This window comes from Euprymna scolopes, chromosome 13, assembly GCF_053919585.1.
Source record: "Euprymna scolopes isolate OS-2025 chromosome 13, ASM5391958v1, whole genome shotgun sequence".
NCBI classification, from domain to species: Eukaryota; Metazoa; Mollusca; class Cephalopoda; order Sepiida; family Sepiolidae; genus Euprymna; species Euprymna scolopes.
In genome coordinates, this window is record NC_136494.1 from 27386310 (window position 1) to 27414168 (window position 27859).

Here is a 27859-nt window from a genome sequence, read left to right on the forward strand (position 1 = left end):
TTATTATTCTATTCATGAAATTTACTAATTTTTAAATAAAAAAGTTAAAAAAAAAAAAGTTGATAAAAAATAGTTGCTTATGTGCGCATAAAAAACTTGTTTTTTTTTTTGTTGTTTTTTTAGATTAGGTCCACCTTGGAATCACCACCCCCCAACCTCCAAATCTTAAGAACAGCTTCCGGAATAAACATCACTTTTGGAGGGGGGGCTAATAAACACCATTTGGGAGGGGGGATATTTAAAAAAAAGTCGATAAAAGTCGTCATTTAAAAAGAAATTTAAAATCAAATGTTTGTAAAATTGAGAAATTATTAATAAATGTTTAGTGACATTTTTCGGTGCTAATGCAGAGAGTGGTCCGCGCTATTTTTTAAATCGTGTTTTTTTTTTATTCCAACCAATCTTATATCGAAAAACAAAAAAAAACTCAAAAAGCAAGCGACAAACTTTTTTTTTTGCCTTATATAATAAAGAAAAAATGTGTAAATTAAAAAATTTTGAAGATTAATAAATGAATTATGTTTTTTAGTTTGTTTTTTTTTTACTTACTAAACAGAAAATGAAATCTTTCGTCAATTGGTGGCTGTGAAATGAATCGAACCGGAAGTTCAGTTTTATCAACAGAACAGATTCGCACCACGGTTAAAAATATATATTTATTTTATTTAATATTTTAATAATTCGCGAGGTAAATTTATTTTAATAACATAAAAACATGCCTCGACTCTAAAGATGGGTTGTCTGAAAATTTCAAATAAATTGGTAACGTAGAAATATGGTTTTATTCGTTTGGAACGAACCAAATTTACATTTATATATATATATATATATATATATATATATATATATATATATATATATATAGTAGAAATGGTAATTAATAAAACATGTTAAAAACACTTTGAAAAAGAGTACAAAACATTTAATTTTAAAAAGGAAACACTAAATAAATAGATAGTCCTTAATTCCTGGAGTTTCGAAGAAATTCTTTACTTCTCATCAGATGGTAGGATTTAGCAAAATGCTGGATCGGATTTTGGTTGCAAAAGTATTAAATGAAACTACAAGTGAGTCATAGATCTTACTTGATAACAAAAAGTGAAGCAGAGGGAATGGGGTGAATAAAAAAGTGATTTCACGTGAATGGATAGTCTGGTAATGGGTAAAATGGATCAAATATAAAGCTCGACTCGACAGCCGAGCTGTATATTTGATCCATTTCTTTTTTACGCACATTTTATCTTTCTTTTAATAATATTATTGGAATTCTTTCCCATTTCCTTGTACCTATTTGTGAATTATTCCACGGATTTCTGCCTTTTGGATTACTTTGGATCATCTTCGAATTACGCGGTTCCTTTGGATTTTACATGTGCGAATGGAATTTTAACTAACTTTCTTGGATTCTGCATCTTTGGATTTTACCGTAATTGGAAATTTTACCCTTTACCAGACTATCCATTCACGTGAAATCACTCTATTCTCTCTGCTTCACCTTTTGTTATCAAGTAATTACTTGTAGTTTCATTTAATACTTTTACAAGCAAAATCCGATCCTGCATTTTTCTAAATCCTACCCTCTGATGAGAAGGAAAGTATTTCTTCGAAACTCCGCGGATTAAGTACTATCCATTTATTTAGTGTTTCTTTTTTTTAAATTAAATATGTTTTTAACTCTTTTCCGACGTGTTTTTTAACATGTTTTATTAACTACTTGTTCTTATTATAAGCTCTATCTCCTATTTGGTTTTATCGAGCTTTTACATCTGGTTGACATTACTTCATAAATATTAATTCTTTAATATTTATAATTTACTTTAGTTTTGCCATCTTGGATCATTTTGGTAAACTTAACTGTAATTCTTATTTTATATATATATATATATATATATATATATATATATATATATATATATATATATATATATATATATATACAGCCATGGTCCTGTTATCTCTGCTAAAAATATTGTGATGCCCGAACAATGAAGTTGTCGCCCTAGAGAAAACGACACTACAGTTTCATTTTAAAACTTTATTGAAAAAATCAATTCATGTAACTTGATTATATATGGCTGCTGACATCTATTTAATGTAGCCGCCTTCAGCCTCAATCACTGCCTCGATACACGTTTGGAACTAGGAATATGCCTTTTCCACAAGGATCGGCAGGAACTCGGTGAATACTCAGCAGATGGCTGCGATCAGGCTGGCCCTGGGGTTGTATGATGGCATGTTGGTGATGTTCTCAATGCATGACAAAACGAAGCGGATTCAGGTCAGTGGAGGAGTGGGGCTACACCAAAAACAATAACTGTGACTGGAAACTTTGTTTTCATCACTCTGGGCACATCTCTGTTGTTCATGGCAATCTAGCAATGCATTTTGAGAGGGTTAGCAATGGTCCTGTTGTCATAACTGGGATTGGGAGAGAGCATGAGTTGTACAGTGGCGCATCTCCGATCTCGCTCGTTGAACATTGTGTCACTTTCAGACAGGATAGGAGGCTTCTATCGCTCTTGGGATTTGTACACAACTGGCCAACTAATAGATGGTCTGCAACAAAAAAAGAAAACCGGTTTTCATCAAACGGAAATGGAATCATGTTGTCTTTTCTAGGGCGACAATTTCATCGTTCCACCCTGTACAAGGTTTCCGAAAATCTGAAAATGCATGGACAAGTAGATAAAAACTCGTTTGTATTGTTTTTTGTTTGTTTGTTTGTTTGTTTTTCAAAGGAGTCACAATTTAACAAGGCCAGAGGCCACTCGAGGATAAGAGTTAATGAGTGTACGGAAGTCAATGGGAAATATCGTCGTAATCGTTAGTAGTGGAAATTCAGTAAGATGGATTACTGATCAAGAACTTGTTCACGTTGGACTTAAAAGACGACCGTATTGAAGTCACTTGGAAAGCAGGCAAACGGAACAGAGTACTACAGGCATGAAGTTCTAAGAAGGAAGCTTTGTTCATGGAATCTACGTTTAGATTTAGGCATAGATAAAAGGTGAGGGAAATTATTGATAGTGGTTTCAGATAGTCGAGTGTTTTTCATAAAAGTCAGGCCAGAGGGAGGCACAGATTGGAGCTCAGGCGAGCACTTGCCATGAAAATAACTATAAAATAGTGGCAGGCTCGCAACGTATCTTCTGTGGGAAAGAGGTTGCTGAAAGAGAAAAGAGCATCTCCCGCTAGGCTACGTTTTGTTTTGGTTATTCAAGCTACGGTTCTAGTCTTGGGTGAGTTTCTCACCGCGTTTTTTCATGCACATCTTGTCGAACTCGGGGATATTTGTACAGAATTTCGAACGGAACTCTTCATTTAATTCTAACATTGTGACAATAACATCCAAGATGGCTCCAAATAGTGCAATGATCAATCCTCATCTCAAAACTACCGAAATGCCGGTTCTATTTCGAAGTTCTTCTTTTCTGGTTGCACAACCATGACTTTGTAATCTAGTCTCCCCTAATATCAGTATGAGTTTAGGGAAAGTGATACAGTAGTCAAGAGTAGTTGTGAGTTATCTCCCTTAGAACGTGCAACTTTGTAAGGGAGTTAATAGATGTTTGCTTTATTTTAATTTCAAGGGAGGTAATAAGATTTTATATTTATTTATTTTATATTAAGGGGAGATAATGAATGTTTTTTGCAGAAGCGGAACATGAAAATATGGCCTCGTTAAGGACGATTGTTCAATGTTATCGAGTTATTCCTTTATTTCGCCCACTGAACAGTCAATTTGCTTCAGAGCTTCATAGGAAAACGCGACCTCCAAGAAGCAGCAGCCAGGGAACAAAATGCGATTTTATTTCGGGACCTTTGATAAGCCGGTTGTTTTCTACTTGTTCGGGAACACAGAGAAAGAACCTTCATCATTATGAAAGACGGTCAACGTCTCACTCGTTGTTAAAATATGATTTTCCAGTATTTTTCTTTCGTCCTTGCAGGTAAGAAATAAATTTGGCGAACATTGATGTCATGCTTTTGTTGTTTACGTGTATCCACGCGGGTAAAATATCGATATACGCAATGATAACTTACTTGCTCATCTAGTAAACACGTTCATTGTTCATCAAATTGGTTTATTTTGTCAAAGATATGAAATTTGTTTTGTAAGTTAATTGTCGGCTTCCTTCAAACAAAGGTACCCCGCCCGACGCTTTCTGCGGGCTTGTCAGGCATCATAAAAAAAAAAGTACCCAATATTCCCAAAAAGTTTTCGACACTTCTACACTATTAGGACGAAATTTCGGAAATCATAAAACTGAATTTCACATGAAATCTACGTGTTTCTCGTGTTTTTAAGACTATTATATCCTATCGTGTTTCTCGTATTTTAAGACTAAAAATTACGAAAATCGATGTGGTAGAAAATTATTTTTTAAAGAAAATAAAAAATAAGATTTGATGAAAACGATTAAATACACAGGAGAGTTCAAAAGGGAGGTAATTTTCCATTTCGTTTTAAACAAATTTTTAATTTGCTGTTTTTGTTGTTTTTTTAATAATTCAGTAATATTCAGATAATTTTGACTGCATAATTAGCTGCCATTGTAACTTATTAGAATTGACAACAACAAAAAATCAGTTGAAACCATTGTTTTTATCTGAAAACTCTATTTATCGACTACAAAATTTCGTCCTAATTCTGTAGAAGCGGCAAGTTTTCTTATTTACTGTGATATTAAAATTTATTGCATTAAAAAAAAAATCACTGCTTGTACGAAGAAAGGCAAGAGAACAAACTTCAGGGGGAAATAAATCGTGAAACAAGTGAGTTTTTTTTTGGGGGGGGGATACTTTCTTTTCACCTCAGCATTCAACGTTAAATTGACGACTTGTTAAGGTTTTCTGGTATGCTAAAAACGAATATCACGTTTAAATTTAAGGCAGACAAGTAGTTTTCTAAATATTAAGACCTTTTCTCCTGTATCTGAAAAACCGCTATGCAAATATCTGCGCATGAATGTTGCCAAGCTTATCAAAAACCTCGATTCCAATAAAGCAACTATCTTAGACGGCATTCCTATTATAGTGCTCAAAAAGCTTCAACCAGAACTATCCCCCATACTTACAAAGCTATTTAAGCATTGTCTTAAGGAGAAATGCTTCCCAACACCCTGGAAAACCTAATTAGTATGTCCCATATTTAAAAATTCAGGTGATCACTCATCTCCCTCTCAATACAGACCAATCAGTCTCCTGTGTGTCATGAATAAGTTGCTAGAATCTGTGTTAAATAGAGAAGTAATCAACCATCTCAGCAAACATAACCTCCTCAGTGACATGCAATATGGCTTCTGTTTTAATAGATTTACATCAGATGTGCTAACAGTAATATCTCATAGGGTTAGTGAATCTCTCAATGGAGGCTTTTTTTCTAGGGCTATTGCCCTTGACATATCAAAGGCCTTTGATAGGGTATGGCATAAAGGTCTATTCCACAAAATCTCCAGCTATGATATAGCTGGAAATGTCTTTTCAATTATTAAATCATTTCTCTCTGATGGGTTCATAAGAGTAGTGGTTGATGGGCAGAAATCAGAAGGTCACAGTATTAATGCTGGAGTCCCTCAAGGATCCATCCTGGGATATACATCAATGATCTCCCAAATCACATCCTTTGTAAAAATTTATGCTGACGACACTACCATCCATGGCAACACTTCAAAGGCCGTAAACGACCAAGTTCTCTCATATTATCTCTCCTCTGATCTTGATCATGTTGCGTAATGGGGAAAGTTGTGGTTGGTTAATTTTAATACATCTAAAACCAAGCTTCTATCTTTCCATCATCAACGCTCTGTTCCCTGACTGGCACCAATTGAAATTAATAGCTCTTGTCTTGGTAAGGCTCCATGTTTTGACAAACTTCTAGGTCTGACCTTTACTCCTGATCTGAGATGGAACACATACATCAAATCCATTGCCAGGGCTGCTGGAAAAATGGTGGGATCATTCTACCGTTCCAGTAGATATTTCACTGCTGATGCAATTCTCTACCTGTATAAGAGCTAATTACATTCAAGGATGGAGTACTGCTGCCACATCTGGGCAGGAATTGCCTGAAGCAGTTTATCCTGCCTTGACAGAGTGCAAAATAAACTTTGTAGTCGAGTCGGGGGGGGGGGGCTCTTTTCTCTTCCCTACAACCTCTTTCCCTCAGAAGAGATATTGCGAGTGTGTCTCTGCTTTATCATTATTTTCTTGACAAGTGCTCGTCTGAGCTCCAATCTATGGTCCCTCCTGTCCTGACTTTCACAAAAAACACTCGTCTAGCTGAAACCACTATCAATAATTTCCCCCACTCTTTATCTGTGCCTAAACCTAAACATAGATTCCATGAACAAAGCTTCTTTTTTTAGAACTGGGCGCCTGTGGAACTCTGTTCCGTTTTCCAGCTTTCCAACTGACTACAATATGGTTGTCTTCAAATCCAACGTGAACTTGATGAGCCATCCTCTTAAGTAATCGAATTTACCAAATTTCCACTACTAAATATGACTACAACATGTACGCTGCACACTCATTAACCCTTATCCTCGAGTGGCCTCCGGGCCTTTTTTTTTTTTTTTTTTTTTTTTTTTTTTTACAAAGGCATCACCACATTATCAAGGCCCAGAGGCCACTCAAGGATAAGGGTTAAAGAGTGTACAGTAGAAATTGGACAATATAGTAATCATTGGTAATGAAAATTTGGTAAATTTGATAACTTATATGGAACGGCTCATCAAGAACTTATTTACTTTAGACTTGAACACAACCATATTGTAGTCAGCCGGAAAGCAGGAAAACGGAAGACAATTCCACAGGCGTGCAGTTCTAAGAAAGAAGCTTTGTTCATGGAATCTACGTTTAGGTTTAGGCACAGATAAAGAGTGGGGGAAATTATTGATAGTGTTTACAGCTAGACGAGTGTTTCTTGTGAAAGTTTGGCGAGGGGGGACCATAGATTGAAGCTCAGTCGAACACTTTCCATGAAAATAACGATACATCAGAGACAAACTCGCAACATCTCTTCTGTGAGATAGAGGTTGCAAGGAGGAGAAAAGGACATCTCCTACGAGGCTACGAAGTCTATTTTGAACTCTATCAAGGCAGGACAAGTCCTTTCTAGCAGCTCCTGCCCAGATGTGGCAACAGTATTCCATCCTTGGACGTACCTGGCTCTTATATAGATAGAGAATAGCATCAGCAGTGAAATATTTACCGGATCGATAGAAAGATCCCACCATTTTCCCAGCGGCCTTGGCAACAGATTTGATGTACGTGTTCCATTTAAGATCAGGAGTAATGGTCAAGCCCAGAAGCTTGTCAAAACTTGAGGCCTCCAGAAGACGAGAGCCATTCATTTCAATTGATGCCAAATGTGGATTAGAATGTTGATGATGTAAGGAGAGAAGCTTGGTTTTAGATGCATTAAAAGTAACCAGCCACTCCTTTCCCCATTGTACTACATGCTCAAGATCAGAGGAGAGAGAATTGGAGAGAACTTGGTCGTTTACTGTCTTAGATGTGGTACCATAAATGGTAGTGTCGTCAGCATAAATGTCTACAAATGATGTAAGGATGTGATTTGGAAGATCATTAATGTAGATCAGGAAAAGAGTTGGGCCCAGGATGGACCCCTGAGGGACACCGGCATTAATACTGTGAGCTTCTGATTTTTGCCCCTCAACTACTACTCTTATGAACCTATCAGAAAGAAATGATTTAATAATTGAGAAGACTTTTCCAGCTATACCATAGCTCGCGATCTTATGAAGTAAACCTTTATGCCATACCCTATCAAAGGCTTTAGATATGTCAAGAGCAATTGCCCTAGAAAGATTGCCACCGTCGAGAGATTTGCTAATCCTATGTGATATAACTGTAAGCACATCTGCTGTAGATCTAGCAGACCGGAAACCATATTGAGTGTCATTAAGAAGGTTATTTTTGTTGAGATGGTTGATTACTTCTGTATTTAACACAGATTCTAGCAACTTACTCATGATGCACAGGAGACTTATTGGCCTGTACTGAGAGGGGGATGAGCGATCACCTGAATTCTTAAATACAGGGCATACTGATGAGATTTTCCAGGGAGATGGGAAACTATTCTCCTTAAGACAACGTTTAAACAGTTTTGTAAGTATGGGCCTTGATAAGTAGTGGCTCCTTTGTAAAAAAAAATGTAATCTATTATGTTTTTTACTTACAGCCATGTTTTTTTTTCCAAATTGAAAAGTATTAATGCAAATGTGTGTTACAAAAAAAAACTCTCCCCCATGGAGTATTTAGCAGAGAAGCCAACTAAAAACTATATGAAAAATAAAAATATACAAGAAATAAATGTTACTGTAGTCAATAAAAGTTAATTTTATACCTACCTGGCTCATTTGTTTTGGTTTTCAAGTAGTTTTTATTGCTTTTTATTTAATCTCAAAAATTCAGTTTTTCCAAGCGGATTTGAAAAAAAAATATTAAATGGTGGCATCTTCTTCTTTAGAAGAAGCAAGCCTCGTTTTGAATTAAAGGTTTACAGGTGCTTTGAATTTTTTTGGTATTTTTTATGAGAGTACCCAGCGTAGTATAAACACCCCGACCTCCCCCTGTTAAGAACGGCTTTAGAAATAAACACCCCTAACCTACCCATGTTAAGAACGGCTTTCGATAACATTTATTTCTTGTATATTTTTTCACTTATAGTTGTTTGTTGGCTTCTTTGCTAAATTACTACCGAAAGGGGTATTATCCGTATTATTTGGATTCTTCGGACTACTGTACTCGTCTTTAGTATTATTTTCACGTAACGCCTGCACTGAGGATTGAACCTTCAATCTCTAGAAGAGTGTAACTTTTACAACTGAATTTCACCAAGTACTCTATCCACTGCGCCATGGGTCTTTGTTAAATAATGTGAATAATCACTCCTAATCTGAAAAATTAAGAACCATAAAAGGGTATTATTACTGTTATTTCAAAGTACTCATAACTTTTTGATGTTTTTAGTTTTTTTTTTCTTGAACAATTCCTTTGATTTTAGACATTCAAGTTTTACTTTACGAAAATTCTTAAAATCACTCTAACTCCTATATCTCTTCTCTACTTTATGTGTGCTTGTAAGTTCGTTGCTATGAACTCAAAAACTGCTGAGCCGATTTTTCTGGAATTCCATACATTCGTAATAAGCTATTCTCTATCTATATAAGAGCCAGGTATGTCCAAGGATGGAATACTGTTGCCACATCTGGGCAGGAGTTGCTAGAAAAGACTTGTCCTGCCTTGATAGAGTTCAAAATAGACTTCGTAGCCTCGTAGGAGATGTCCTTTTCTCTTCCTTGCAACCTCTATCTCACAGAAGAGATGTTGCGAGTTTGTCTCTGATGTATCGTTATTTTCATGGAAAGTGTTCGACTGAGCTTCAATCTATGGTCCCCCCTCGCCAAACTTTCACAAGAAACACTCGTCTAGCTGTACACACTATCAATAATTTCCCCCACTCTTTATCTGTGCCTAAACCTAAACGTAGATTCCATGAACAAATCTTCTTTCTTAGAACTGCACGCCTGTGGAATTGTCTTCCGTTTTCCTGCTTTCCGGCTGACTACAATATGGTTGTGTTCAAGTCTAACGTAAATAAGTTCTTGATGAGCCGTTCCATATAAGTTATTAAATTTACCAAATTTTCATTACTAATGATTACTATATTGTCCAATTTCTACTGTACACTCTTTAACCCTTATCCTTGAGTGGCCTCTTGGCTTTGATAAGTAGTGATGCTTATGAAAAAATAAAAATAAAAAAATTAAAAATAAAATAAGCAAGCCCTTTGTAAAATTGAAAAAGAAATTGTCTTGTCAAAACCATTTATGGTGGCTTTTCATTATGGTCTCAAGTGTTTAAGTTACACTGGAAATCACCTTAACTGTTTTACATTTCCAGAGTCTAATTAATTTCCATTTCAGATCTTGATATTTGTTTTTTTGTGTTTTTTCTCTTACACTCTGGTATCGAAAGTGCAGCTTATGTCAATGATTGATCAAGTTCTCGTTTTTGTTTAGAAAAGTTATGTCCGATTTGGAATTTTCCAGGACATCATCAGTTTGTATGCGCATGTTCTAAAGAAGTTTGACATTGTTGTTTTCCTGTACAACTTCTGGTTTATGCTCATACCACTTCTCATTGTAGTCTAACTTAATAAAGTTTGCATATATTCCAATGTAGAACTTGAGCGACTTTTTCGTGTCTCCATTTTTTTATATTGATGTTGAGCTAGCATAGAGCAAACTGATAAAAGCTGTGTTCATGGAATCTACGTTTAGGTTTAGGCACAGATAAAGAGTGGGGGAAATTATTGATAGTGGTTTCAGCTAGACGAGGGTTTAATCTAACTTTAACATAAGTCGGTACTTGTGCAGAATACAGACCGTGCTATTTTTAGATAGGTTTTTTTTTTTTTTTTTTTTTCAAACTAAATTTAATTTTTTGCGGTATCTTTTATTAAATTGTTAGATAAAAGTATACAGGGTGGAATGCTAAAATTGTCGTCCTAGAAAAGACAACATGATTCCATTTCCGTTTGATGAAAACCAGTTTTCTTTTTTTGTTGCAGACAATCTATTAGTTGGCCAGTTGTATACAAATCCCCAGAGCGATAGGAGCCTTCTATCATGTCTGAAAGGTGACACAATGTTCAACAAACGAGATCAAAGATGCGTTGCTGTACAACTCATGCTCTCTACCAATCCCAGTTATGACAACAGGACCATTGCCAGCACCCTCAAAATGAATCACTGGATTGCCACAAATAACAGGGATGTGCCCAGGGTGATGAAAACAAAGTTTCCAGCCACGGTTATGTCTTTGGTGTGGTTTAAAGTGAGGGCCACATCATGTTCACATTTTCAAAATCACCTTAAAAGTCAACACCAAAGTGTACCTGGATGTAATGAAGAGTGTGGTTATCCCCTGGCGGAATCTGATAGCCATTAGCAGGCCCTGGGTATGGTAGCAGAACTCGTGCGGGTCTACAAGTCCAAAGAGATTCAGGCTTGGCTTCAGAAGGAGTGCTATGACTTTATAGTCTTCTCTCACTGCCCACCTCTTCCCCTAACTTGAACCCGCTGGACTAGTTAGTTTCGTTATACATCAAAAACATCACCAACATGACCTCCCACAACACCAAAGTCTGATTGCCAACATCTGCTGAGTATTCACCAAGATCCCACCGGCACTTGTGGAAAAGGCATGCTCCCAGTTACAAACCCGTATCAAGGCAGTGATTGAGGCTGAAGGTGGCTACATTGAATAAATGTCAGCTCTACTATATAATCAAGTTACCTGAATTGATTTTTTTCAATAAAAATTTTAAAATAAAGCTGAAGTGTTTTTTTCTTTAGGGCAACAAATTTATCATTCCACCCTGCAGAATAGTATTTTATTTTAATTCAGTGCTTACGCATCTATGTTACCGCACTATTTTTTAAATAGTATTTTCAAGTTGAATTCAATTTTTTCAATATATTTGTTTCTTTTATGAGATGAAAGTATATATAATAGTTACAAAACGCTTTCCCCTCCCCATGGTAAGAATGAGTTTCTACATAATAAAGCTATTATTTTTGCGAGGCAACATGAAATACACAAGTACTAAAATCCCCTCCACCATGTTAAGAATTGCTGTTTAAATAATATGGTTATTATTTCAGCACGGTCCGTAAACTGCAAAAGTAATCCCCAGTTTCAGGCTTAGTCTAGCAAAAGTCGGCTTAGTTTGTTTTGTTTTTTTTTAATTTTGTAGAAAGTTGTTTTAGAATGAGCATCAGCTTTGATATTAATGCAATGTACGTTGATCGCTAGTTTCCAAATCAGATAACATATTTAAGGACATGTAGCTAATTTTTTTTTATTTTTTTAATAATTTTCGTTTGTAGGACCTTTTTTCCCCCTTTACTTCAGGAAGAGTGAAACAAAATCTGTTGAAATTGTTCGGGTATGACTCTATCATCATCTATAATGTAAATCTCACCTGTATGTTGAGATATATGTATGTTTCACAAAAACTTTTGACAGAGGCAACAGATTTTCACAAGATTGGTACCGTTTTGAAGCTCAGCCCTTTGGACGACAAATATTGAAAAATTGGCTAAAAACATTAATTCCTTCACCCTCAACTGGGCACTTTTCTACAAGGAGAGGTCGCTTTTTTCGTCAATATTTTCGAAAGTCATCCACTTTTTTCGATTGACTAGCCTTAATTTAAACCTTCGTCACTTCCGGTTTGGCGATGGACGGAACAGCAAAGACGTCACATTTTTTTTTTTTCACATTCTTTTCCTCTTTCACAGTATGGGTTCTAGCCTACCTGCCTACTACCATTTTTTTTTTGGGGGGGGGGCTCAACACACACCTCCAAACACTTGGGCAACGCTGAGCACCCATGCTAGTTATTAATAATAAAAACCTTTGTAGAAGTTCCCATGAAAGATGAGGAAATTTCTTTCAAAACGAAAAAATCTTCTTCCTGTTCTCTTCTTCTGGCTGGTCCGCTAGGAGATATTTATGTCTATATATTTCTTATAGAAGGAGTTCAAGAACTCGATCGCTCACTTGGGAGGAAATTCAGGAACTGATGAAAATGGTCAAGGAAACCTTCTTCCTCAAATTTTCCAAGAATTTTAATTTCTTGAAAATCAATTGGAGGTTAATGTTGAAAATCTGCATTAAAACATATGAATAAAATAATTACAACCTTGGAGGGGGGGGCAGGGATTTTAATTGACATTTAATGGCCCTGTTACACCTACCTTGCATGCACCTTTTTTTTTTTTTTTTTTTTTTTTTAAGGCCATTTTTAACGAGAGCTAAAATGAACCCGAGGTTAATATATATATATATATATATATATATATATATATATATATATAATTCACACACAGACAAAGTTCCTTTTATATATATAACTCATATATATATATATATATATATATATACCAGTAGATCGATTGAATTACATTATTCTGAAGAATTATATATATATATATATATATATATATATATAAAAGGAACTTTGTCTGTGTGTGAGTTCATTCCCTATTATTACAATATTTTGGATTATAATGGGGTATGATCTCGCATAGTCAGGAGATTCTATTTATAAACGATGCTGCCGGGAACTGACGAATCGAATTAATTCCCATTCTGCTACCAACCAATCAGAAACCAGAATTGCTCGATAAATATTAAACCTATTTGTAGCAATTTCACATATGCCTTTTCCGTCTCAACACCGGAAGAATCTTTTGCTCTGTGGATTCCAACTCGAGAACTGTCTGCTGCAAACCAGTCAACTCCCAGGACTTGTAGAACCATCGGAAACTGTTCTGAAACTAAACATGGCTTACACTTCTAGACCTATGGACTCCTACACGGCTGGGCTGATTTTTTGAAATGTACTTTATGTGCCTGATAGTGTTTTTAAAAAGATTTTGTAGCGGAATGTCTTCAATAAATATTGATAATCAAAAAAATCCGATGAAAGAAGGAACACGATTTTGACCAAAGTTAATCCTTTATTTTATCACATTTATTTGAAATTCAATTATTTATTTAAAAAAAAAACTTATTTCAATAATTCTTTATTAAAATAAGACCAAAAAAACTTTCCAATGATTATCAAATAAAAAAAAAAATGATTCGAAAAACGTAATAAAATAAAAGAGTATGTGCACAGGGGAAATATAGGCGTGAAAGAAAAATATGACAAAACTGATTTGCCTAGTCTCTGCTTCCGGTAGCAGACACACCAAAAGTTAGGAAGTATGTTAGCTGATTGTTACCCCGCTGTCAGTTTCTTTTTTTCTTTTTTTGTCAGATTCGCCACAACATACCGTTCAAACAATAGACCACGTCCAGACAGACCAAAAGCCCAAACAACAATTGATGAGGAAGAAATAAGTAAGTTCTCAGCTTTGGCCAATCTCTGGTGGGATGAAACGGGCGAGTTTGAAGCTCTGCATTCAATGAATTCTCTTCGTGTTCCTTTCATCCGAGACGCCTTAAAAGACAAGATGGTTACTAACAAAGATTACAATTCTATCATGCCACTACAAGGTTTAAAAATTCTTGACATTGGAAGCGGAGGTGGCATATTATCCGAGGTAAGTCTCTACTGTTTTTTTCATTATTCGATTTGAGATTATTGAGTTGGTGTGTTTTTTATTATTCGATTTGAGATTATTGAGTTGGTGTGTTTTTTATTATTCGATTTGAGATTATTGAGTTGGTGTGTTTTTTATTATTCGCTTTGAGATTATTGAGTTGGTGTGTTTTTTATTATTCGATTTGAGATTATTGAGTTGGTGTGTTTTTTATTATTCGATTTGAGATTATTGAGTTGGTGTGTTTTTTATTATTCGATTTGAGATTATTAAGTTGGTGTGTTTTTTATTATTCGATTTGAGATTATTAAGTTGGTATGTTTTTTATTATTCGATTTGAGATTATTGAGTTGGTATGTTTTTTATTATTCGATTTGAGATTATTAAGTTGGTGTGTTTTTTATTATTCGATTTGAGATTATTAAGTTGGTATGTTTTTTATTATTCGATTTGAGATTATTAAGTTGGTGTGTTTTTTATTATTCGATTTGAGATTATTAAGTTGGTGTGTTTTTTATTATTCGATTTGAGATTATTAAGTTGGTATGTTTTTTATTATTCGATTTGAGATTATTAAGTTGGTATGTTTTTTATTATTCGATTTGAGATTATTAAGTTGGTGTGTTTTTTATTATTCGATTTGAGATTATTAAGTTGGTATGTTTTTTATTATTCGATTTGAGATTATTGAGTTGGTGTGTTTTTTATTATTCGATTTGAGATTATTAAGTTGGTGTGTTTTTTATTATTCGATTTGAGATTATTAAGTTGGTGTGTTTTTTATTATTCGATTTGAGATTATTAAGTTGGTATGTTTTTTATTATTCGATTTGAGATTATTAAGTTGGTATGTTTTTTATTATTCGATTTGAGATTATTAAGTTGGTGTGTTTTTTACTATTCGATTTGAGATTATTAAGTTGGTGTGTTTTTTATTATTCGATTTGAGATTATTAAGTTGGTGTGTTTTTTACTATTCGATTTGAGATTATTAAGTTGGTGTGTTTTTTATTATTCGATTTGAGATTATTAAGTTGGTGTGTTTTTTACTATTCGATTTGAGATTATTAAGTTGGTGTGTTTTTTATTATTCGATTTGAGATTATTAAGTTGGTGTGTTTTTTATTATTCGATTTGAGATTATTAAGTTGGTGTGTTTTTTATTATTCGATTTGAGATTATTAAGTTGGTGTGTTTTTTACTATTCGATTTGAGATTATTAAGTTGGTGTGTTTTTTACTATTCGATTTGAGATTATTAAGTTGGTGTGTTTTTTATTATTCGATTTGAGATTATTAAGTTGGTGTGTTTTTTACTATTCGATTTGAGATTATTAAGTTGGTGTGTTTTTTACTATTCGATTTGAGATTATTAAGTTGGTGTGTTTTTTATTATTCGATTTGAGATTATTAAGTTGGTGTGTTTTTTACTATTCGATTTGAGATTATTAAGTTGGTGTGTTTTTTACTATTCGATTTGAGATTATTAAGTTGGTATGTTTTTTATTATTCGATTTGAGATTATTAAGTTGGTATGTTTTTTATTATTCGATTTGAGATTATTAAGTTGGTGTGTTTTTTACTATTCGATTTGAGATTATTAAGTTGGTGTGTTTTTTATTATTCGATTTGAGATTATTAAGTTGGTGTGTTTTTTACTATTCGATTTGAGATTATTAAGTTGGTGTGTTTTTTACTATTCGATTTGAGATTATTAAGTTGGTATGTTTTTTATTATTCGATTTGAGATTATTAAGTTGGTGTGTTTTTTATTATTCGATTTGAGATTATTAAGTTGGTATGTTTTTTATTATTCGATTTGAGATTATTAAGTGTTTTTCATATTTGAATTCTTTGGACTACTGTTCGCATCTCGAGTGTTGTTTTCACAACATTTCTGTCAATGTAATCTCCAACCTTCTTTGAGTGTATCTTGTCAGACGTGTGAATCTGCACAGAATTTCGAATGGAACACATGAGGGTAGCATGCTCTTGTTCCATCAGCCATGATTGGGTAGAAATCCTAAGTAATTCGCAATTGTATTTTGAGTGTCACTCACACTAAGGTTTAAACCTTCAATCTACAGCTTTTAATAACTTTTACAACTGAATTTTACCAAGTACGTTATCCACTATGTCATGGGTCCTTGTTTTCAAAATAGTGTTACAGATTAAAAAGTAACGTTCGGGAATCAAATTTTTTTTTTTCAAGTCCAATGAGTGTGAAGTTGATTCAGGATTACATGGTTTCAAATCTTTTTCAATTTCTACCATATAGCTATTTTTAATAATGGCCTCCATATGATACACGTTTGAATTAAAGTTGAACACCCATCTGATGAAGGGAAATGTTCCCGAAATATTATACCATGCAGAACTTCCATCAGACCACATTGATGCAAGTAAGAATATAATATAATGTAATAAGAGTATAAAAACATATATAACTGTTTTTTTTTGTTTTTTTGTATTTTGTTTTTTATTTTTTTAGAGGCAGCAAACTTTATAATAACAACTTTATTTTCTTTAATTGCAGATTTGGCAACTATTAATTATTTTGAGTTCAGCTTGGTTTGGCAATTCATCGAGAAGTGACTGACGCTCAAGCAGCATTTACAAATTGCAAATGCTACGATCAATGTACTGAGAGAAGTATTTGATGAACGAATAATTTCATGAAATGGACATGCGAGCTGACCACCTCGTTCATGTGATTTTAATCCCATTAGATTATTTTCTTTAGGGATATGTAAAGTGCCATGTCTACACTGATAAACCAGACACAATAGACCATTTCAAAGACAACATTCGATGCCTTATTGCCAAAATACAGCCTAATTTAATGCATACTTTGTGAAAATTGATTACGCCATATACACGCGATCAGTGGAACCATATATGCCCGAAATTGTACTTAAATTATAAATGCTGAAAATTAATTTTTGGAATAAAACACATATTTCAATAATAAAAATACTTTTTTTTATGATTTATTTTAATTCAAAGTTCGCCGCCTCTAAAAAATAATACCCTTTATATATGTTGTAAAAAGATCTGGCCTAAGGAAACCGTTTCTGTAGAGGAATTGCACGAGAAACATGTATGCACATATGTAGCGAATAATACTTGTATAAATAAACATACTGCATATATGAATGTATAAGTTCAGTCATCATAACGATGCAGGATGTCAACCTCGTTTCGGCTTTACTACTTGACACAAGTTTGATTTCTTCGATTTTATCACCACAGCCCGTTCATATTGTCTTAACTTAGTTTCTCTTTTATTATTATTTTCTCTGACCCTTCTCTACATTATATTATAAAGTTTCTTATCATTCTTGAGACTGGGTCTTCTAAAATGCCAGTCTGGTATTTTCACTGTGGGGGACTGGACCATCTTTAGCCTTTATATATATAATACAGGGTGGCCACAAAGTCACGCACCAATGTTAATATTTATTTTTTATTAATATAATTTATTTATTTCTGGGGTCACATTAAGCAAATTGTTTATTCAACGAAGATTCGTGATTTGGATCATCTGAAGACTCGTATTATTGATGCTTGTCTTCAAATTGATGCTGATGCTGATTTACTGAATCGTGTCTACAGGAACTTTGAATTAAGTATTGGCTCGTGCATAGCTGCGAACATATCGAGCAATTGTAATCCTTGTAAAGAACTTTGAATTTGAATAAATGTTACTACTATAACTTTTTTAATTTTTTAACTTTTTTTAATTAACATTGGTGCGTGACTTTGTGGCCACCCTGTATAGTTTCTTATCATTCTTGAGACTGGGTCTTCTAAAATGCCAGTCCGGTATTTTAACTGTGGGGGACTGGACCATCTTTAGCCTTTGTTGAAGAGTGATGGTGTCACAATAAAAACACCGGTTTCTGGTTAGACACGTAACCAGTTTTGTGATAGACATTTTGTCGGCCAGCCTAGTAATCCTTTTCTTCTCTATTGATCTATTCAACGGCCTATGTTTTTAGATAGCTTGTTTGGAGTCTAGGGGAGTGAATGCAGTCTCTTCCGCCTTTATTTGTCTTGAAGTAATTCTACCTTTATCTCCTTTTTATTTATTTACTAGCAGAACATCCAGCATTGCCCGGTCATAAAATACACTTAAAAATGATCTTTTAATTAATACAGATTTCTAATTTCTTATTTTATATTAAACCCAATATGCAGGAATGATTTAAAAAGTTTTTTAAAAAATGACACCATCAAGAATTGAAAACAAAACGTTTAGTTTACGATTTATTTTTTCTTTAGACGTTAATGCCTGAGCTATGAAGACATGTTTGATGCAATTAAAACCTGAACCAGTAGCTATTACGTCATACATGCATACTTGTAATGCCGTCATTCGACCTTCACCTAACAAATTCTATTTTTTTTAATTTTCACATTTTTGCACAGACTTTTTCCCTGGCTAAAACGCAAATATAAAGTTTTGCATGGGTTTGAATACCCTATGTATTAAGTTTCATGTCTGTAGGCAAAAAACTGACAGAGGAGTTTGGTAGGTAACATTTTTTAAACAAAAATATATATACGCTTACGTAAAAATATATATAGAAAAAGGTTTGTATTTACTATAACCTATTTTATGCAAATATTACGCAAGTATAAATTATGTAGAATATCTGCATGAATAATTGTTAACTAAAGATGATCATATACAGCATAATCACGTTTACTGGTTCCCATCAGATAACCAAAGTTAAGTAACAATGAGCCTGGCCAGTACTATATGGGTGACCAATTGGGACTTCCAGGTGTTGCATGTGCTCTCCACTTATCTCTGCATTGTTTTCAATTGTCCTGGACTTCTTCTTGCCACTGGACTAAAACAGTGCTGATTCAGGAGAAGTGTGGTTGGGGATTGTGCATCCCTTGCCTCACAATTACGCATGCAGCTGCCCTACAGGGGGTATCCATTGTCTTTCCAGACTGAACAGAAGCATCAAAAGATGATCATCCCATAAGAAAACCGAAAAAACTAAATTAATTAAAATGAATATTTAAAAAAAATATGCAAATTAGCTAGATCTTTTGCAGATGAATGCAATTCTATGACCCATATATAACAAAGTTGTATTTTCTTTTAAAATAAATAGAAAAAAGGGTTTTTAATATGAATATCAATACACACAAAAAAAATCATTTATAGGAGTACAGACTTATTTTATCATGCATTCTACAGATCCACACAAGTACCTTGCTATTTCTTATCGTATTCTCTGCTAAAATGTAAACAAGTACTGGATGGTGTACAACGCAATTATAAAATAAACGAGTATTTACTTGTTTAAAATTAATATATTTCGGAGTTATACTCCTTTGTCAGAATTTTTTTTCTTTTTCTTTTTTTCTTTACTATAATGTTAAGTTGAACAAGCAAATACTTATTCCATAATATTGCGTCGTAATTCAACTTTCAAACATATTTCGTACGTGTTTCAATTTAAAATTCAAATTCAATCAACGCTTCTAACACGGAAAACACTACTCTGAATTTAGACTACTTTGCAGCATTTTTTTTTTTTTTTTTTTTTTTTTTTTACAAACGTGTTCTAACATGTCATTAACCCATTCCTCTTTCGGTTTTTAAACTTTTTTCCCAATCAGAAGTCTCAGGTCAAACTTTCCTGATTTTCAGTCCTTTCTCTTATGCAAATATCATCACATTCTTGCTGTTTGTGAGACTGATTTTGATTCTCCTATCAACAGCAATGGTCTACATGGTTTGGATACCAATGTGTAAACTCTGTTTGTGGTATATATATTGTTCCTTAATTGGAATTCATTTTTTTTTTTTTTTTTTTTTTTTTTTTTTTGAGATGAGCATTATATATTAATTTATTTTTATTTTGGACTATTAGTCTCATCTTTATTAGTTGCTTTTGATCTTTCTTTTATGCAGTTAGGAGATTCAAAGTTCCTATCCGTTGCGGTTACCACCTGACGAAGGCCAGAGGAATAGTTGGCCGAAACGTTGTGAATAAACAAACCAATAAAAGATCAAAAGCAACTAATAAACAAGATGAGACTAATAGTCCGAAATAAAAATAAATTAATATATATAATGCTCATCTCAAAAAATGAATTCCAATTAAGGAATAATATATATATATATATATATATACCAATCGGTACGGACCCGACTATGGAAGATCAGATAATAAATAAACGTGGATTTATAAGATCAAAAAGAATCCAATCTTGATCGCCCTTCGGGGCCCGTGGCGCAGTTGATAGAGACGTTGAATCTCTACGGTTCCAGATGAGCATTGTTTGAAGATAGCGGTTTCAATCCCACCCAAAGCGTGCCAGAGGTTAATTGGTCAAAATGTGGTGAGACGACAACAACTACGGATGGCAGTGATGGCTGAGAATGCAGTTAGGAGATTCAAAATTCCTATCCGGTGCGGTTACCACCTGACGAAGGCCAGAGGAATAGTTGGCCGAAACGTTGTGAATAAACAAACCAATAAAAGATGAAAAACAACAACTAATAAAGATGAGACTAATAGTCCGAAATAAAAATAAATTAATCTGTTTGTGATGTTTTATCTTTATGTAACCTTGATTTTAAAAAAATTAAAAATTCCGTAACAGATGAATAAAGTCCATGTTTTGTGCCACTTTCTAACTGTATTATGTTTTTCTTCTTCTATGGTAGCCGCTTGCCAGATTGGGTGCCACAATGATTGGTGTTGATGCTTCCGAAGAGAATGTTAGGACAGCCCAAGCTCATTTACTTCAAGATCCAAGCATTATCTGCAAAGTGAAGTATATTCACTCGACGGTCGAAGACATCGCCGCAACTGAAGAGAATAAATTTGATGCCCTCGTTGCTTCCGAAATCATCGAACACGTATCCGATGTTGACGTATTTGTTGAACATTGCTGCAAATTAGTCAAGGTATGATAAAAAAAATACTAACCTCCTCCCCACCATCACTTTTTAAAAAATTTCTTAAAAGTAAAACAAATTTATTTTGTGCTTTGACATGTTTATTTTTTGATTTTTTGCCTTTCCTTTTGCAAAACTGGCCCTGGATATGACCTTAAACTATATCCGATGGTGAGGCCCCAGCTTGTGGACTTTGGGGAGTGTGGAGCCACCCTTTAATTGCCATTGCTCCCAGGTCCACTCTGACCCGGAGTGGTAGTACCTGTTAGGGTCCCAACTATGGATTAAATAGAAACCGACTTGAAAAAAAAAACATATATTCTATTAAAATATTTTTCTTCAAAATCATTGGATTCGGCATTAAATAAACTGAAAAGGGTTGATATGCCGTAAAACAACCAAACAACCTTTTGCAAAACTCAATCATGTTCTGCAAAAACAAAACAATTTTTCTCTACAAAAAAACAAAACACCGTGAATAAATATTCAAAGAACTTGAGGTATATAAAAACTTTTCTCCCAAAATTACTAGATTCAATATTAAATGACTCCAAAAGGTTGGATATGCCATAAAACACAACAACCAAACCAAACCTCATGAATGAATATTTAAAGAACTTGAAGCATAAAATTTTTTTTCCAAAATCAATGGATTCAGCATTGAATAATTGAAAAGCACATACATGTGAACCTTAATATAGAGACGCAAGCACCCAGAGTCCAACCAACATATATGTGAAGAATCGGAATCTGTGTTTTTTTTATTTTTACTTTGTTTTAATTTTCTATTTGTGGACCCCTGCGTCCTCATCGACAGTTGTCAGCGTGAAAAAAGAAGACAACGACACGACCAGAACAAGAACAATAGAAGATGGAGAACATAGCCAAGGCACACAACGTTTGCAGTGGGCAACGTCACTGGGACCACGTGGTGTCGCACAGAGTGTCAGGGAAATATTCACTTGGTTTTTATATTATTTGGCACATCTTGTCTGTCTGCTTCCCTGACTCAAACTGTTAAAAAACTCTATTCTATCATATGATGTAATTTTTTTTTTACATATGAGTCACCACTTATCAAGGCCCAGCGGCCACTCGAGAATAAGGGTTAAAGAGTGTACAATAACAGAATCCTAATAACCATTAGTAGTGAAAATTCGGTAAATTTGTTAACTTAAGTGAAACGGCTCATCAAGAACTTGTTTACATTGGACTTGAAGACGGCCATCTTTGTAACATCTTTTGACACCTGACTTTCTAGTGCATTTTATTAAGGAGCTGCTGTTTTAACTCTCGCATCAATTACACTAACGGTTTTTGATCTATTTCTATTTGCCATCATGTTGTCCTGACATTTCCTTAATTTAACCCTCCTTAATTTATACTAGTTAACATAATCGCTACTTTTTTTTTTTTTTTTTTTTTTTTTTTTTTTTACACAGTGATCACCACTTATCAAGGCCCGGAAGCCACTCAGGGATAAGGGTTATTGCAAGTACATTACGTTAGTGTGGAGATTTGATGGAGTGTTTACTTAAGGGGGCGGTTCATTAGGAATTTGTTAACATTAGACTTGAAGACATCCAAGTTGTAGTCCGGAGGGAAGCAGGCAGACGGAACAGAGTTCCACAGGCGTGCAGTTCTAAGAAAGAAGCTTTGTTCATGGAATCCGCGTTTTGATTTAGGCACAGATATAGAGTGGGGGAAACTTTCCACAGTGGATTCAGCCAGACGGGTGTTTTTCGTGAAAGATTGGCGAGGGGGGACCAGGGATTGGAGTTCAGACGAGCACCTGCCATGAAAATAACGATAAAACAAGGGTAGGCTCGCAACGTCTCTTCTGTGAGAGAGGGGTTGCAGGGTAGAGAAAAGGGCATCCCCCACTAAGCCACGAAGTCTATTTTGTACTCTGTCAAGGCATGATAGGCTGTTTTTGGCAGCTCCTGCCCAGATATGGCAACAGTATTCCATCCTTGGACGTACTTGGCTTTTATATAGATAGAGAATTGCATCAGTAGTGAGATATCTTCTCGAGCGGTAGAAGGATCCCACCATCTTTCCAGCGATCTTGGCAACAGACTTGATGTACGTGTTCCATTTCAGATCAGGAGTAAAGGTCAAACCCAGAAGCTTGTCAAAACACGGGGCCTCACCCAGACGAGAGCCATCCATCACAATTGATGCCAGCTGGGGATCAGAACGTTGATGATGCTTACTAGCATAGGGTTCCAATATATGACACAAAAAAAAAAAAGGCTTCCTTCAGTCTTGACAGACTATGGATACCTACTGTAAGGGTGCCTGCATGTGAAATTTTTGTTGCAAGTGTTGCGCAACCACACCTCTCCTGAGCTGATATTGTTAAATATCAGTGGCAAGTGGAGGTTCAAGACAACTGGAAAACAACGCCGAGATAAGCAGAAAGCACATACAGCGCCTAGAATTTCCAAATGGTCACCCATCTGGTACTAGCCAGGCTCGACGTTGCTAAACTTCGGTGATCTGATGAGAACTGGGGTGTCAACGTTATTATACCGCATATAACACAAATACATGATTGCTAAAAGCGTAGGACATTCTATTTTTTTATTTTATTTATATTTAATAACAGATATGTCTTTTTGTTTGTGTTTGCCAGCCTGGTGGTTCTTTATTCTTTACAACAATTAATAAGACCCCAATGTCTTATGTTCTTGGAGTTTTGGTAGCAGAGAGAGTATTACGGCTGGTGGCTCCTGGGACACATGATTGGAAAAAATTCATCTCTCCCGATGATCTTATGTTCCTGACAGAAAATCGTAAGCAAAAATATCTGCAGTGCTTGTTTACATTGGTGATTTTATAAACCAACGCATTTCAGGTGAAAACATTATTTTCTACTTACGCGTCCTGTTAAAATTAGTAAATTCTGAAAATTACGAAAAATGATCTGGTAGAAAAATAATTACAAGTAAAACAAGAATTTATTGAATGATTGAGTTTTATCGTATGTTTTAATGTGGAAGAGTCATGCAACCAATTTAGTACGATAAACAAGGGAGATAACACTTGACATAAAGTGGCTTAAATTAAGGGTCCACCAACTTTAAACAAGATATCTGGAAACGTAATTGTAGCTGATTTTTTTATTAAAAATGCATGTACCAGATCAATTTTTTTTTCTTTTTTTGGTAATTTTTTGATTTTATACTAATTTCGACACGACACATAAGTACATAATAATGTTTTCACCTGAAATATGTTCATTTAAAAGATCATTAATGTAAACAAATATTTTTACATATTTTTTTAATCTAAATTGAAGCTAATTTCTCAACTCACGCATACAGTCCTAAGCATATACACACATACACATAACTCATTAACTTTAAATAAATAAACGTATTTGAATACTATCGACTTTTCTCACTGAACTTTTTTTCTACAATGAAAATTTCAGAAAACACCATTCTCTGTTTTTGCCATGTTTAAATGATAAGTTTAGTATCAGTACAGATACTACACTTTGCTCTCAGCCAAACATGTTGTCTTTCCAGTTTTGACAGAAAAGAAGTTAAAACATTCAATGGTGCTAGTCCATTACTCCTCTCCACCCAATAAAAAAACAAAAATAAAGAAAAACCTTTATGCTATATGTGTCTGGGATAGAAAGAAAATATTGTACAAAAATCACCTGAATTATTCGAGTAGTTTTACATTTATAAAGAAAAATTATTTTGAGTGATTAATGGGAATTCATAGGCATTGCAATGATGTAAGTGAATACGCTTAACAGAAATTGCTCAAAAGAGTCAGCATAAATAAGTAGAAAACTAGAAGAATGGGCCAACCAACAATGTGCCAAATATTTTCTGGAAAAATTATTCCAAGAATATAAATAAAAAAAAAAGTATGGTTCTCTAAACAAATTAAAAAGAGGATCGCTCCACTATGATCAGTTGAGGATTATAATGGCTGCCCAAGATCAAAGCTTGATGGCCAATGCTTTTAAGAAGAGATCTTTGACCTTTTTTGGGTCCTCCTTATCAAACTTTGAAATCTGTACAGAATTTCAAACGAAACTCTTTATTTAATTCAGAGAGGAAGATTTTGTTCCATCAGTCATGTCCGAGTAGAAATCTTAAGTAAATACAAACACAAATGTGGGAAAGGCGATAACGTGGGTACAAACACTAATGTGGGAAAGGCGATAACGTGGGTACAAACACTAATGTGTGAAAGGCGATAACGTGGGTACAAACACTAATGTGTGAAAGGCGATAACGTGGGTACAAACACTAATGTGCGAAAGGCGATAACGTGGGTACAAACACTAATGTGTGAAAGGCGATAACGTGGGTACAAACACTAATGTGTGAAAGGCGATAACGTGGGTACAAACACTAATGTGCGAAAGGCGATAACGTGGGTACAAACACTAATGTGCGAAAGGCGATAACGTGGGTACAAACACTAATGTGTGAAAGGCGATAACGTGGGTACAAACACTAATGTGTGAAAGGCGATAACGTGGGTACAAACACTAATGTGTGAAAGGCGATAAAGTGGGTACAAACACTAATGTGTGAAAGGCGATAACGTGGGTACAAACACTAATGTGTGAAAGGCGATAACGTGGGTACAAACACTAATGTGTGAAAGGCGATAACGTGGGTACAAACACTAATGTGTGAAAGGCGATAACGTGGGTACAAACACTAATGTGGGAAAGGCGATAACGTGGGTACAAACACTAATGTGGGAAAGGCGATAACGTGGGTACAAACACTAATGTGTGAAAGGCGATAACGTGGGTACAAACACTAATGTGTGAAAGGCGATAACGTGGGTACAAACAAATGTATGTGAAGGTTCCATCACCTTCAAAAAGAGGAATCTTTTGTTTTGTAAGGAGTGAAAAAAAAACTCACTTTCGGAATACTATCTGCTCTATCCAAGATATTAAACACTTTGGATTATAACTCTGAGATATTGCATAAGAAGACTTCCAGAGCATTGCTAAATCTAATTTTCTAATCACCCCTTCCCTCCAAAAAACATTATTGTTCATCTAGCAATTAATGATATAGATATAAAATTTTCAATGATTTTTTTTTTTAAGTGCAACAGAATATACATTACATAAAATAAATCCAAGGTAATTTTTTGATTCAATTTAAATTAAATTTTTATACCTTACTTTGTAAAATTTATAAAAGTGAACTTTGAAGATAAATAAATTTCAAATTGAATCATGTACCTTTATTTTTAAAGCATATAGTAAAAACATTTTGTTTAACAATTTTCATGCCTTGGATGAAATGCTTTTCTAACTTGTATGAAAATGGTTAATTAGGGAGAGAAAAATTATGTTCTCAACTTCTTTACTAACTCAGTGTTTGAGATGTAAAGGCGAACTTTAATGGAACATTTCGAATATCTATGTATCTTATATATAGATCAAATGTTAGCTCCAGGAAGACATTTGATTTTTGAGGACTTTGAAGGAAAATGAAACAAAAAGGAAAACGAAATAACATTCTAAGCCAATCAGATGCATTTTTCTGAATTTTAATCAAATATAATTTGTCTAATTGAGTGAGGAAGGTTTGATCACGATTTTTCAGATATGGATAATTCACGATCCCTAAATTATTGATTCGAACTTCAATATCCCAACTTGTTCTCTAGTATTCTATGTTTTCCTATTTACATAAACTTCCATTTTAACATATATCATTCAAATGCTACCGTGTTTGAATATATGGTTAAGTGTAAGTTTTACTCATTTAGAACCGCTTTAAAGGCTTCACCACTCACTCATTTTGCGACCAAATTACAAACAATTTTTACAATTCATATATATATTTTGAAAATAAAAATTTTTAATTTTCGTTCTATAAAACAAAAGTTATGATAAAATTACTGTGTTCAAAAATTCTCAGAATCTGTAAGGAACGGAGAGACGTTTTTTATGATTGGCTGTTAGTTAGCATAACAAATTTGGTTGTTATGCTAACTCAAATCGGCTGAGAGCAGCGGAGATGATGACGTAACAGAATATAAAAAAAATTGTCAACAGATCAGTGGTGAATTATTAGAACGTCACAGAACGTGATGTTATATTCCAAAAACCATGTAAATTGATCAAGTTTTTTTTTTTTAATTACATGACAAGTGAAATGGGAGCTGCCATATTGTTTTAGAATTCAAGGGCAATAGCTCAATTTGAATACTGAGGTTTTCTTTGTATTCAAGATAAATAAAAATCATTAATCACTAAAAATCGTAAATTATAATTTTCTTAGTGAAAAAATAATACTTGATCAATTTATATGCTTTTTGGAATGTGACATGTTCGTTTTGTGACTTGTGTTCATTAAAGATTTTTTTTTGTATTTTTGACTTCTTTTAATCAAATTGAATTCAAAAAAGAACCAATTTTCACTAAAAAAAATGTTTCTTTAAAATCAGTTCTTTCCTAATAATCTTCTCCCAAACTGGGACCCCTAAAAGATGTAGTTAGTTTATTTTTAATTACATATTTATCATTCAAACTAAATTCTTCCCTTTCTTTCTTTTTTTTTTTTTTTTTTTTTTTTTTTAGATGGCTTCTCAACACGACTGTTGCATGGCATGAAATACAACCCCTTCAACAAACAATGGAGTTGGACTTCCGATACAAGCATCAATTATGCTCTGCACTTTGTGAAGAATGAAGAGTGAAATTACCGCATATAACCAGTGGAAATTTTGATTCTAATCTTAGTTGCAATAATAAAATAATTTAATTTCAGAATCCA

At 34.1% G+C, this 27859-nt stretch overlaps 1 protein-coding gene across 1 annotated transcript; it reads left to right on the plus strand.

Annotated features, from left to right (window-relative positions):
* The first annotated feature begins 3629 nt into the window (after window positions 1-3629).
* LOC145291953 (ubiquinone biosynthesis O-methyltransferase-like) lies at window positions 3630-27859 on the plus strand. The gene is made up of 5 exons (XM_080137881.1): window positions 3630-3950; window positions 13862-14147; window positions 20844-21086; window positions 23716-23875; window positions 27664-27859. Exons 1-5 carry the CDS (start codon window positions 3643-3645, stop codon window positions 27780-27782), a joined length of 1116 nt encoding a protein of 371 aa, XP_079994007.1. The 5' UTR covers window positions 3630-3642; the 3' UTR covers window positions 27783-27859.